At 32.1% G+C, this 13,915-nt stretch overlaps 1 protein-coding gene across 3 annotated transcripts in view; it reads left to right on the forward strand.

The window, feature by feature from the left end:
* LOC122533701 overlaps positions 1-6,247 on the forward strand; it is an 82,816-nt gene extending 76,569 nt beyond the window's left edge. For all 3 annotated transcript variants that reach the window (XM_043663684.1, XM_043663683.1, XM_043663685.1), the window contains 4 exons: positions 796-1,055; positions 1,810-2,136; positions 2,806-3,477; positions 4,255-6,247. In XM_043663684.1, coding sequence (XP_043519619.1) covers positions 816-1,055; positions 1,810-2,136; positions 2,806-3,477; positions 4,255-4,464 — 1,449 coding nt within the window. In that variant the 5' untranslated portion in view covers positions 796-815 and the 3' untranslated portion in view covers positions 4,465-6,247. The remainder of the gene's footprint in view (positions 1-795; positions 1,056-1,809; positions 2,137-2,805; positions 3,478-4,254) is intronic.
* The last annotated feature ends 7,668 nt before the right edge of the window (positions 6,248-13,915 follow it).

Consider the following 13,915-nt stretch of genomic DNA (forward strand, 5'->3'; position numbering starts at 1 on the left):
AGTGAAATGTAAAATTAAACAGTGATAATTATTATTATGCTGCATTCAGCAACGTTCTTGTATGTCAAATTATGTATTATGCCAAAAAATAATTTGAAACATTAGAGTGACATTTCCTTTCATTAAAGATTTATTAAAGAAGATAATATAAGAATATAAATAATATATATTTATATATATTTATAATAAATAATATATATTATATTGGTAACAATAATTGTTAATCTTCGAATAAATCTCCTATTACATTAAGAAAATATGTGTAAAAAAACTGACATAATATTTGACACACTATACACTATATAAGTTAATAAATAAATTGAATGAAAAATTGCTCCATGGAAAGAAATAATAAAATTATAAGAAATGATAAAATTATAGATAACATTTACACTATGAGAAGGAACATTTCATTTAACAGATAGAACCATTTATATCTTACAAAATTATCATCGATTCGTTTAATGATTTCTATTTGCTACATTTTCATTGAACAATTCAAGAACATAATTTCTTTCACTTCAGACGTACATATGTAAACATAGATAAACGTAAAATGACAAGGAAAATGCCGAGTAATATTTATTCAATTGGGGCAAATGTATTTGAGTCACCACAAGAAAGAAATTGACTAATCAATGAATTAACCATACAGAAAACAAACAGAATTCTTCTCTTCACATTAAACGACATAAGAATCAGAAAAATCGACAAAAATGAATTTTTGTATTTTTTTTTTCCATGTGATCTTCAGTTATTTGTGACTACAGTGAAAATTGTCTCGTTTGTTTCCAGATCAGAATTTCTAAGTCAAAATGAGGAGACAGTCGTACAGCTCGAATTTGAATGCCGGAAGCAGTGGCGAGCCTCAGATCATCGTCGAGGAAAGCACATTGGGAGAAGAGGAAACAGAATGCCGGAGGAACGAATCTCCACCGCGCTGCGTGGATCCCGACTCGCCATGCTTGAATCCTCATCTATTGTCCCCTTGGAGAGAAGTAAGGAAGCACTCTCTACCGACTCCGCAATGCACTTCCGGGATAACTGCATCACAGGTACTGTCTAACAATTATATCGGGAAGTACAAGCTTATGGACCGCATCCTCCTTTCTTGATAATATATTTTTAGTACATCCTGTTAAGTTGATAAAGTGTAACGTTGCACAAAATTTATATAACATATTAAATAACGCGTATATTTATATAACGTATTTAATAACACAATATTTAAAGAATATTTCAAGAAGATTAGGCGTTTTTGTTTGGCGCGTTTGGCGATTATGTATAAGAATTGAAAGACTTCCATTTATAAGAATGTACATCTCTGCCCAAAGTCTTAAAACTGGAAAAATAATACTTTGAAAAATTAATTCTTTGTAAACAATCCTTTATACGACAAAGAAAGATATTAATACATTAGCAATTATATTATAAGATACAAGCATAATTTAAAAACTGTATTATGTGCGAGGAAAAGTAAACCTAGAAATAAAAGAACCAATAAGTATCATATATTTATAAACTATAAATGCATTTTTCTTCAACGATTAAAAACTGCAATTAGATTTTTATAAATTCATACGAAATTTTAAGATGTAACCGTATCACAGAATGCGATACAGTATAAAAAACTGAAGTAGACTACTTATTAACTGAAGTATACTACTTTCAGGAAATCGAGTCTTTACCAAAGTTTTATAACTATATGAATTGCATAAAAATCCACGATGTAATTACAGCAAGAAGAAGACAGGAATTCATTGTTAGAATTGGTTAGAATTCATAGTTAGGATTCATTTCTCTGAACAGGTGAGACGATTGAGCGAGCGTGGCGGAGAAGGATCAGGACCATCGCCAAAAGAAACTGCTTTCCTGTCTACCCTTTCTCAAGCGCCAGCCCCACAGCCAGGTGGTCGAAGACACTCGGTCGTTACGATTTCCAAAGTGCCGACAACTTTGTTTGGTCGAAATCGTCGCGAATCAATCGGCGCTTTTCCTCTCGGTGGCGCGACTAGAATATTGCCAAATCGTCGGGACTCGGACACGAAAATAACGAGACCGCCGAGCAGCAGTGGAAGCACGCACAACCTTCAGTTGGACATTATGGACGATATCGCGGAAATAAAAGCAAGGAAGGTGAGATTAGGCAAACTGGCCAGATATTAATGAAATTAAAGACGGAGCAGTAATTTATTGCAACGGCACATTTACATATTTACAGATCAGTTGGAAAATATTCCATCCATTAATATTTTACATTCTAGTATTCTATATTTCATATTCATATATATCTTACATTCCACGTCTCATATCCCATATCCTACATTCCATGTCTCACATCCCATACCTTATATCCCATATTCTGTATCCTGCATTCCATATCCCATATCCCATCCACGTCCCTGTAACTGCATTCTTTCCAACTAGAATGTATGACAAAATTCACAAAATGTTCGCAACAGCTCACGAAATTCCACGCAAATCGTAAAACCGCAAGCCGAAATAAAATAAATTTCCGTAGTCCACGAACTTTCCACAGAGTTAATTCGCGGGTACTTGCGAAACTATTGGCTGTTCCACAATTTCTCACAAAACAAATGCAATAGCCCGTAAGGGCTGTTTCCTCGGGAATTCGTAAGCTATTAACAGCAATTTACAAAATGGGAATTTTCTGCAAACTATTTCAACAGTTCGTACATCGAAACAACAGACAACAACAAACTCGAGTTATAACACTTATCTATCTATCTGTCTGTCGTTTAACATCTATTTACCTTACAAACTAAAAAGCAATTCGCTTGACAGGTCCGTTTAAAGATGTACAAGACCTCGACGGAGCAGGTGTGCGAGATCCAATCGTTGGAAGGTAATCGTTCCACCCAGCGTTACACTCACTATCCAAAACGACGATTCTCTGAAATGCCTATCCCTTCGGTATCGCCGACGTCCTCCCTGCGAAGGCGCGGCTCGGAAGTGCCAAGATCCTCGAACACTTCCATTTCTGGCGCAACTGGCATCGTCTGCTCCAACACCGATCTGATATCGATCCTGAGCTCGTTAGCATCTTCCGCAACGGAGATCAATCAATGCGGCGAGGAAACGGCAAGTTCGCGGGACGAGGGCAAACAGAGCTGGTCCGGAAAAACATCCGAACAGAAGCGAAGTCGATTGAAAAGTTTCCGTTCGAACAGCTTCGACGTGTCGATCCTTCACGGAGCTAAAAGTAAGCTCGCTGGCTCGTCGAAGGCTGCCGCTTCGACCATTATGGCGCCGTCCAACTGGTTCACAAAGAGGCATCAGCCGATGTCGAAGAAACAAAAGCCAGAGGATTTAATAACGGCCAGCTTAAACTTTAAGTTTGACAAATCGAAGGTTGTGAAGGCGGTCAAGGAAACGTTTAGCAAAACGTCCCCCGGCACTGATCTTAGACATAAAGTCGTGTGGGACGACGCCAGTGGAACGAAGGTAGATGCTCAGGTCAGTTATGTTTCTTATTTTATATTTATTTGCCATTTAAAAAACGTGATGAATGAAATTTCAGCCAATTTTTGTATTATATCGTCCAGTGATAATGTCACTGTCTGTAACGATTATGACAATTTGTTTTTGAAATGAAATCTTCGAAGGAGCTATCGATGTTCATATTTGAACAACAACATTTTTCTTGAGATATACAGAGTAAAAGAGAGATAAGATGTTGCAAGCTATTTCCCGAAGCCATTGCAAACTCAAAAATTCTTAGTACAGCGTAAGTACTTAGTAGAAATTCAATGATGACAGTGGTCTAAAGTTTACATTTACAATATAAAATATTCTGGTCGTGAATTTCTTAAGGATACAAAGGGCTATTTTTTTTTTTTTTTTAATAAAATAACATTAATTTTTTAATATTCGAGAAAACTTTACAACTTTTCAACATCTAAGGCATTTTTTTATTTTCTTTACTTATTTTTAGTTAGTAATTACGAAATTTATTTTCGTTAATTTCATTTATTTATTTATCTTAATACCTGAGTTGATATCTGCAATGTTTTCAGGGAAAGTCACTTGTAATACTTTATCTGCCCCATTCTACGTATGTACCACATTTTATCTTGATAAGATACATTCACAGAAATATACTGAATTCATACGTCGTATACAGGTCATAAAAATGATCGATTTTTTTATACATGTACATATGTTAAAACTACACATCCACACATTTATTGCGTCCATTTAATCAATTCAGCCATTGAACAATTTTGTTTATAGGTATTGGGTAACGCGATTGAGAAAATTTTGACAGCACAAAGAGGGAGCGACGCGGAAGCATCCGGACCGAGCGGAAAAACTTCGGTATCTCCGAACAAACCAAAATCCAGCAAAGTGGCAAGTTGGTTTTCAAGCACCAGGGACCAAGAAGAAACCGAATCTTACGAATCATCTATTTGTTCTTCCCTGAAGGACTTATTCACCAAGTAGTATGGAAGCACAAATACGGGTCTCGTTCGTTTAATTAATGCTTTTTCATTTAAGAATTAACATGACATAAAGAGATTAACACGACCTAAATAGATGACTGATAATCTCGTTTAACTAAAATTAACGAGCTATATTTTTTTTCTTATCATTTTCGTCAACCTCGTACTAATATACACGAAATGTATATAAGTAGCTCGCGGAGGTATTCAAACACTTGTCAATTTAATAGAAAATTGTATTATGTGTGTTCCGCGAAACTTTTTGATATTTCATTAGCACTGTATTTTCATACCTGGAAATATCAAGTTAACCATTTCATTAAGACTATCATGATCATATTGGTAAGATTTGAAATCAATTTGAAAATGAATATAGATTACATAGACGTATATTTATTGCAAATATATATTTAATAAAAAATTGGCAATAGGACAGTAATTTTATAACTTACATGTATAATTTTGAACGTATAATTAGAGCTTTATAGTTCATTAATAATCGACTGTCTAAATATTTCGGTGATCAATAAGCATCTTGTAACTTCCAAATATAAATTTTCAAATTCATTTTAAAAATCAATATAATCGTGAATCAGTACATTGCTTGTGAAATTTCAAAACGTTTTAATATATCCATAAAAAGTATTTAAATATTTTCTATAAGTATTTAAATATTTTCGTGAGCCTTTGTATATATACGTACGTACATATGTATATAATAATTCGTTACAATGTTAGTGATAGTTTCGAAAGTGAACTATTTTTATTGTATATTTTTTTACTTTCCATATTACATTCATAGATAGCCAAGCGCCACAATACTAATTCTTATTTATCATACATACTTACAAATGCGTGTAATTCGTGAAACCGTTTCTAATTTTACGCAAATTTTGCAGTTGGTCGATGAATGCAAGGAATCATATGTTGCATACTATTCATTAAGATTCATTTAATGTATCTTTTTTCATTTGTCATCAGCCTACTATATTTCGATATTAAATTAAATTTTATAACTTTATTTCCCTTAAGTTGATGACAATATTATTTTTCAAATGAAAAATAAAAATTTTGTGTAGTAATTTTCTTTAACTAACGTTTAGTTATCGTTTCTATTTCATCATTATTATCATTTCTCTCATTATCATTTTATTTATTATTATCTCTAAAAGATAATAATATTGTTAAATATTAATAATTATTAACTTGTAAGTGGAGGATAATCCCGACAAAGAGAGATATTTATAGAAATAAATAGTTTCTATAAAATCAGAATTGATATTGATATGCTGTTAATGTGTGTTGCATTTCAAAATATTGCGAGATTCATGGCAAAGAAATTAAAAATAAAAATCCATGAAATTTCGTAGATTTAAACATCTCAGTGGATACAGCTTTCAACAAATAAATGTGAACAGAGATTTAATCAAATTCTAATTTAAATGAATGTGCGAAGGATTTAATCAAACTCTGTATTTAAATAACACATAGCATTTAATTCCAGAGTATAAATAAGCAACGATTCAAAGATAAAAATTTCGAGATGTAATTGAACAATATATTGTACAATAAATGTTATATGGTGTTCCATAAAGGAGAGTTGCTTTTTTTATGAAAAGATTCAAATATGAAAGAGATTGTTGTTAAACGATACGGTACGATGTTTCGAAATTCAAGTATTTTGATCTTGTGTGTGTGTGTGTGGGTATAGTGTATCCTGTACAAAAGATATCACAAAAAACGTTCGATCATAATGTGAAACATTAATAAAAATTCCTAATAACTAATTGCAAATGTTTCAGGTCCCAGAGGTCACTTCAGTAAATGTAAAAAGATATTTGATTATTTAATTTCATTTTCCCAATTGTATTATACATTATATACTAATATTAATCAATCTTTTTATACATATAATAATTCATAATATATAATACGTATATAACATTTATTTAGTGTATTTAAATTAATTTATATTTAAACAAAATAATTATTTAAATAGGTTTACCACATTATCAGCATTACACACATGTATCTAGTAAAGTATAATGTAGAAAGAATGTTTTAAAATTATGAGTATTTATTTAATTTTTACAAAAGATTTTTAAAGAAATAATATTTAATATACAAACATTATACGTTTCTATATTAAAAAAGTAAAGTTAAAAAATATAAAATCCAGCCTAGTATTTCAAGTACTAAATAGTACTTTTATATTAAGTACTATTTCCTAATAAGTAATAAATATAGATGCGTGTTTAGTATTTTTCTATAATTACGTACGTAAAATTAATTTTTATAGAAAGTGTTAAGAATAAATTATAAGAATAAGAATCATTATTTATAATTATTATTCTACAAGCTAATTTCAAATTAAATTATTATTTCAAATTAATTATTATTTTAAATGACTGAATAAAATACGCATAAAATATACATAAATACAGTACCTATAAGATGTAAGAATTTATACTTTAAACAGCAATCTGTTTAAAAATCAAAAATATTTTATACTTTATTAAATATTAATTTTAAAGTTCCTACATTTTCAACAATATTTCAAGAAAGGCACAATAAAACTAAAAAACAATTTTTCAACAAACAGATACTATAAATTTTTTAGTTTATCAATGTAATATATACTCATATTTCTAAAACATGATTTATACATCTTCATTAAATATATATATACTTTTTAATAATGACTTCATTTGTATAATAAAACCATAGCTGAAATCTCATGTAGATCATTGAGATGTATGTGATATTTCTGTTGCATCATCGACCATCGTTATACCTTGATAAAATAGTTAAGAAAGCAAACAATGCGTGCAATTTTATTAATATACGAACGTTAAACAATGAAAATAAATTTACTAAATGTTTTTAATGTTTCATTAAATATGACTGTTACATACATGTGTTGTTACTTGTACAGAATAACGTTGATGTAATATTCATATTGTATTTATGGTTTCACTATTCACGGAGTTAATAAAATCTACAGTTTCAAATATATGTCGTCTCTTTTATTACACGAGGATTTAATTATTACATTGATATTACATTGAATCTTCATCAATTTTAAATCTTTGAATAACATTAATAACTCGTTTATTAAAATTAAAACGTTTAAGAAAAAATCGAAAGCATCAGAGTTACAGAATTGAATTTGGACCATCACTAAGTATTTCTAATTTTATGTTCCAGTTTTTTTAATTCTGAGTTCCAATTTTTAATTAAAAAAAAGCACCTTTATTTAATTAAAACGTTTTCTAAGAAACGAAATAAAATATCGAAAAATTACATATAATTAGATATAAACTTGATCACCAGAAATAATATACTTCTATGTCAAAGTAACATGAATTCGTTAAATTGAAACAAATTATACATTTTTCATTCATGTATTAGATGCGGTATTTGGAAGAACTCAATATGGTGAAATAAAAGTTAATAAAAATAATGTATTCATATACATTATTTATATATTATTTATACATTATTTACACTTTATTATACATATACATTATTTTAGTTTACTTCTATTTCATCACATTTGAGATTCATCACTCCAAAATCAGAAAATTGCCAAAAATGAATTTTTTCCATATGATCTTCAGTTATTTGTAACTACAGTGAAATCAATGGAAAATTGTTTCGTCTATCTCTAGATCAGAATTTCTAAATCTCGAGGAAATAGTCGACAACTCGAATTTGAATGCGGGAAGTAGTGGCGAAACTCAGATCGTTGTCGAGGAGAGCACATGGGAGAAGAGGAAGCAGAAAACCGAAGCAGAAGAGAAACGAATCTCCGCGTTGCTTGAATCGCCATACTTGAATCCTTGTCTTTTGGAGAGAAGTAAGTCATTCTCTACTAACTTCGCAATGCATTTCCGGATAATTGCATCATAGATATAATTATATCGGGAAGTTACGGATCATCCCCTTTCTTGATAACATTTTTATATCCTATTAAACATAATTTTGCATAAAATTTATATAACACGCACGTATGTACATATTTGAAGAATATTTCCAAAAACTTGATCTTCTTCTTGATTGATCTTAAGGAATAACTTCTTTTACAAGAATTGAAACTTTTCTATTTATAAAATAGTTATACGTATATCTCTTTTCAAATTCTTAAGAGAAGTCTTAAGAAGAATTTGTTTTATAACTGGGAAATACATAATACTTTGGAAAAATTAAATAATTCTTTGTACAACTCTAAGATACTAATAGAAACTGTAAGATAATAACTGTACACATTTATAGTAACAATAACTGTAATATAAAGGAAAATATAAAAAATTTATATGAGAAAAAATACTGACAAATAACTGCTCCATTCAACGTTACACTTATTATCCGACGATTCTCTGAAATGCCTGCTTCCCTACCAACATGTGGCGCGGATGTATCAAGACCTCTGAATGTTTCCGGTGTAATTCGTCTGCACCAATACCGATCTGATAATCAATTCTGAGCTCGTTAGTATCTACCGCGAGAATCAATTAATCCGGCGAGGAAATCTTAAGTTCACGAGAATAGATACAAATTAAACTAGTCTGGAAAATATCTAAAGCGAAGTCGACGGAAAATGTTTCCGTTCGAACAGCTTCGACGTATTGATTCTTCGTGGAATTAAAAGCTTGCTAGTTCATCGAAGGCTGCTGGACCATTATGGCATCGTCAAACTAATTCACAAAGAAGCAACCAATGTCAAAGAAACAAAAGTTGGATTTGATAACAGCCAGCTTGAACTTTACATTTGATGAATCGAAAATTGTGAAGGCACTCAAGAAGACGTTTGGCAAAACGTCTCCTGGCAGTAATGTTAGACATAAAGTCGTATGGTACAATCCTAGTACATGCTCAGTTATATTTATTTTATATTTCTGCTATGTAAAAGACATAATGAATGAAATCTCACAGTCAATTTTTATTTTAACATTATCGTCCGGTAATAATGTTATTATGATATTGTCCGCAATGATTATCTGTGATTTAATTTATCTTTCAAATGAAATCTTCGAAAGAGCTATCGATAGATATTCATATCTTAACAACAACAATTTTTTTTTGAGATATACAGAGTAGGACAGATAAAGTGTTGCAAGCTACTTCTTGAAGCCATTGCAAACTCAAAAATTCTTAGGTATAAAGATACAGTTAAATTTTACATTTACACTTACAATGTAAAATATTCTGGGGGTGGATTTCTTAAGGGTAGAAAGCGCTACCATTTTTTTTCCTTTTTTTTAATGAAATGAAATTAATTTTTCGACATTCGAGAAAACCTTAACTTTTATCTAAAGCATTTTTTTATTTTATTTACCTATTTTGTTAGCAATTTTGAAAATTTATTTCTGTTCATTTCATTTTTTTATTTATCTTAATACCTTTTATTTATCTTAATATCTGCAATATTTTCTGAAAAAGTAATTTATAACACTTTATCACTATCCTATGTAAACTTATTTTGATAAGATATATACAATAGAAATATATTGAATTCACGTATCGTTAATATGTAATGACTAGTATAAATATAATGAAATGAAATGATGATAAAAATTTGTCGATAACTTAAGCTGATATAATTTCTTAAGAAAAGATCAGATACACTTACATGATCTCATTCTGAAACGTAAAGTTTAACAGTCACAAGCTTAGTCACAAGTTTCGACATTCGTTTCGGGTATAATTTTACATCATGCAGCTAGTGGGAAAGTAAGAATACTTTCTTCTCGAAAATTATTAAAATTCAATCGCATGTGAAAACATCAAACAAATTTTTTTCATGACTAAATCCACTATGATCTTGAAGATTGAAATCTTCTCCTTACGAATCCCTAAAATTTGCACTGCGATTTTTTTTCGACACTTTATTAAACTTTGTATATCAGGATTAAACGTCAAAAATTCGAGAAATCTCAGTATTTCGTTATCTATTCCTAATATTCAAAGTTCAATGAAATGCTGGAAAAAATCGTCTGGCGTATATCCACTTCCACCCTCGTCCATTAGCCCACTCCTAACTGCCACCTGTCATGTGAGTTGGAAATTGGAATGAAGATGATGAGAGAAGGTGAAAAGTGAGTAGACAATTTTTTCCAGCATTTCATTGAATTTTCATTATTGGGAAATGTTAAGATTTCTTGAACTTTTGTTGTTTAATCCTGATATTCAAAGTTCAAGAAAAATAATGGAAAAAATCGTACAGCAAGTTTTAAAGGTTCATTATAAAGAGAAAGTTCCAATATTCAAAACCATGATAAATTAACCATGGAAAAAATTTTTTAATGTTTTTACACGCGATTGAATTTTTATAGTTTTCGAGAAAAAAGTATCATTTTCCTACTCACTGTATGATCTAAAATTATTCTCGAAAAAAACGAGTTTGCGACTGTCAAAATATAGGCTTTACGTTTCAGAATGAGACCATGTAGATCGTTATATGACATTTTCTTACTTAGTTATATCAGTTTAAATTATCGACAATTTTTCATTGTCATTGGTATTGTTATGTCGATTACTGTACATCATGAAAATGATTTTCTTATACGTATAAAAATATAATTATATATGTATCAAAAATATACATTCTCAGTATTTAATCAATTCAACTAATATGTTCAATGTTTCATTTTAGCGTAATTTGTGTTTCATTTTAGTGTAATTTGTGTTTCAATTTAGTGTAATTTGTGTAATATATCTCATGGAAGAAAAAGCTGGATAGGAAAATCACAAGACGAAACCTAGCAGAATGGCAAGCTGGTTTTCACGTTCCAAGAACCTAATCTTACGAACCGCCTAAGTCTCTTGAAGGAGACATTCACCAAGTAGAGCATGGAAGCACACGTACGAGTTTCGCTCATTTAATTAATGCTTTTTCATTTAAAAATTAACACGATTTAGTAGATGACATAATGAAATTAACACGACTTAGTAGATGACTTATAATATCTAACTCAAATTAACTAGCTGCATTTTATTTTTCTTGTCATTTTTGTTTTTGTCATTCTTGTCATTTTATTTTTAATTCATGCTGTTTTAACATACAAGTATATTATTTCTTCTCTAAATTTGTCCTTTGATATTTTATAAATTTACTAATTTTATTTAATTTCCTAAAACTGCGAATTAAATAAAAATATTTTTTTGTTTAATAAAAATTGGAACTCAAAATTAGAAAATTGGAACATAAAATTAGAAACACAAATCATTAAAATAGTGATACTCCGAATTCAATTCTGATGTTTTTGATTTTTAAAATTTATCGTTTTAAACTATGCTTATTTACACTTGTCGGTTATTTACATTTATATTTACGACAATTTGATCTATTAGACACAGACGACACACTGTATAATTTTCATCTTCAATAAACAATATTTTATAAAGAAGAACAACATTTAACTTACCTAGAAACGTAGAATAAAAGGAAATCAAATATATTAATGAAATATATTATGAATATATTTCTCTGACTTAAAACCGAGATAATTATTCAAAACATGAGCGATCTCGTCGATTTCAATGATCTTGAAATACGTTACGAAGCAGAAATATTATACGAAGCAGCTTCTCCCTTTATATAGGTTCTCGGCTTTAGTTTCCGAGACGCAAAAATATTTTTAATTCTATATATTCAATGATATATCGCTTGGAATAAGAGGAATACGTTATTATACTCCGACTTTCTATGTTCAAGAGGTTGTTAACCTCTTTACCCTCAGTATTTTAATTCAGAGATTTTATCTCTGTCTCCCAGCTCTCGCTTCTTGTAGCACACTTTTGTAGCAAGGACAAATCTGAGATCCTGCTACATGCCTTACTTTGTGGCCTTTCATGCCTTTCTGTGTACATAGGAAACATCTAGTTTCCTGCTCGCATTGCACGATGCGGTGCTCAAGACTGCCGCATCTTCTACATCTCTCCTGATCGCTACTTAGCTCTCTACAAACGTAGCTAATATGCCCGAAATTATGGCATCTGAAACACCTCACCACATTGGGCAGCACCTTTACTGCCGCGGAATTGAAACCGGTCCTGAACCGGCAACCGTCTATGTTGCGCGGTAAAAGCGCATTTGGAACTTCGATAATTCCCCGCAAGGTCCCTGTATACGTCGCATACAGGCTCTTGACCTTCACCTCCTGCACAGAGGTAATGCCAAAGGCCTCGGAGAAGCTCCTCTGAACATCTTCCTTCTCCATAAATGGATCTAAATTTCTCACTTCCAGGGTAGTGATGGAACGCAAAGCGTTCACCTGAAACGTACCACCTATAGCCGTTTTAACTTCCTCCGCTATCCTCCTTGATTGGGTCTCCTTGTTTAACTCAAAGAGAACGTGGCCCTCCCGAGTTTTCCGTACTCTGAGAGTGCCACGCAGAATGTCCTTGGCTTTATCAAGCACCTGCCTATAGATCTTTTTAAAGTCCGCTTCCTTTTGGACCTTAACCATAATCGCCTCATTTTTCCTCTTCAAGAGGGGTTTCTCATTCGTTTCCTGCGCTCTACGCAGGGGAGAAGCTCCAATCGAAGCTCGCGCCGCTTTCATCTTTTTCCGCGACTTCGAAACTTCGATATATACCGTGTCCGACTGGGGCAGCGAAGTATCGCTGCGTTTGTCAAGCTCAGACTTCTCATTCTGCAGATTTAGCGGATTTTGATTCTCCGCGTTCTCAGCTCTTGGAGACACATCTTTCTCCTGAGGAGCTTTCCCCTGCATATGGTTCTCATCTTTTTGAGGCTTTTTCATAGGACCTTTCTTCTTTTTGAGGACGGTTTCCGCGAGAAGAGGAATCTCCTTCCCCTTTTGAGGTTTAGATCCCTCCCTCGGGTCTCCATCGGTCTTGTCGATCATGTGTACACAAAACGCTTCATCAGTTTGCATACCCATGTCGGTTCTCTTTACCATAGTCTGGGCCGCCGCATTTCTAACCACAGCCTTCCTAACTTGGCCAAGAGAATAAGCTCCAGTATCTGTTACGCTATTTTGTTTTTTCCTCTGTAGCATATGTTTCACAAAGTGCCCCGTAGAATAAGTCTTCCAAGCCTCGGTACTCACGTCCGTGATCTCCCGGACAGTGACATCCATTCTTTCCACTTGATTTCGAATTGTCTCACTACCTTTCTTAAGCAGACCCGCAACATTTCGCGTATTGTGGCTATAATCATACATTTGTTTATTCGCGCCACAAATTTGCTCCATTATCTGTCGGAGGATCCCCAGCTTTTCTCTGATGGAATTGTGAAGCGCTGCTGGGCTCAACTGTATGGTTTTTTTATCACCGAGTTCCGTATCCTTCTCTTCCTCCTCAGATACAGGCTGTTTTTCGCCAGAACCTTCCGAAGCATCCTCCCTTGCTAGAAATTCTTCTCCTGAATCTTTTATATCACTCACCGAAGGTGAGACGAGCTCACCGTCAAGATCCGTCCCACT

This window comes from Frieseomelitta varia, unplaced genomic scaffold, assembly GCF_011392965.1.
Source record: "Frieseomelitta varia isolate USP_RPSP 00005682 unplaced genomic scaffold, Fvar_1.2 scaffold_545, whole genome shotgun sequence".
In the NCBI taxonomy this organism is placed as follows: domain Eukaryota; kingdom Metazoa; phylum Arthropoda; class Insecta; order Hymenoptera; family Apidae; genus Frieseomelitta; species Frieseomelitta varia.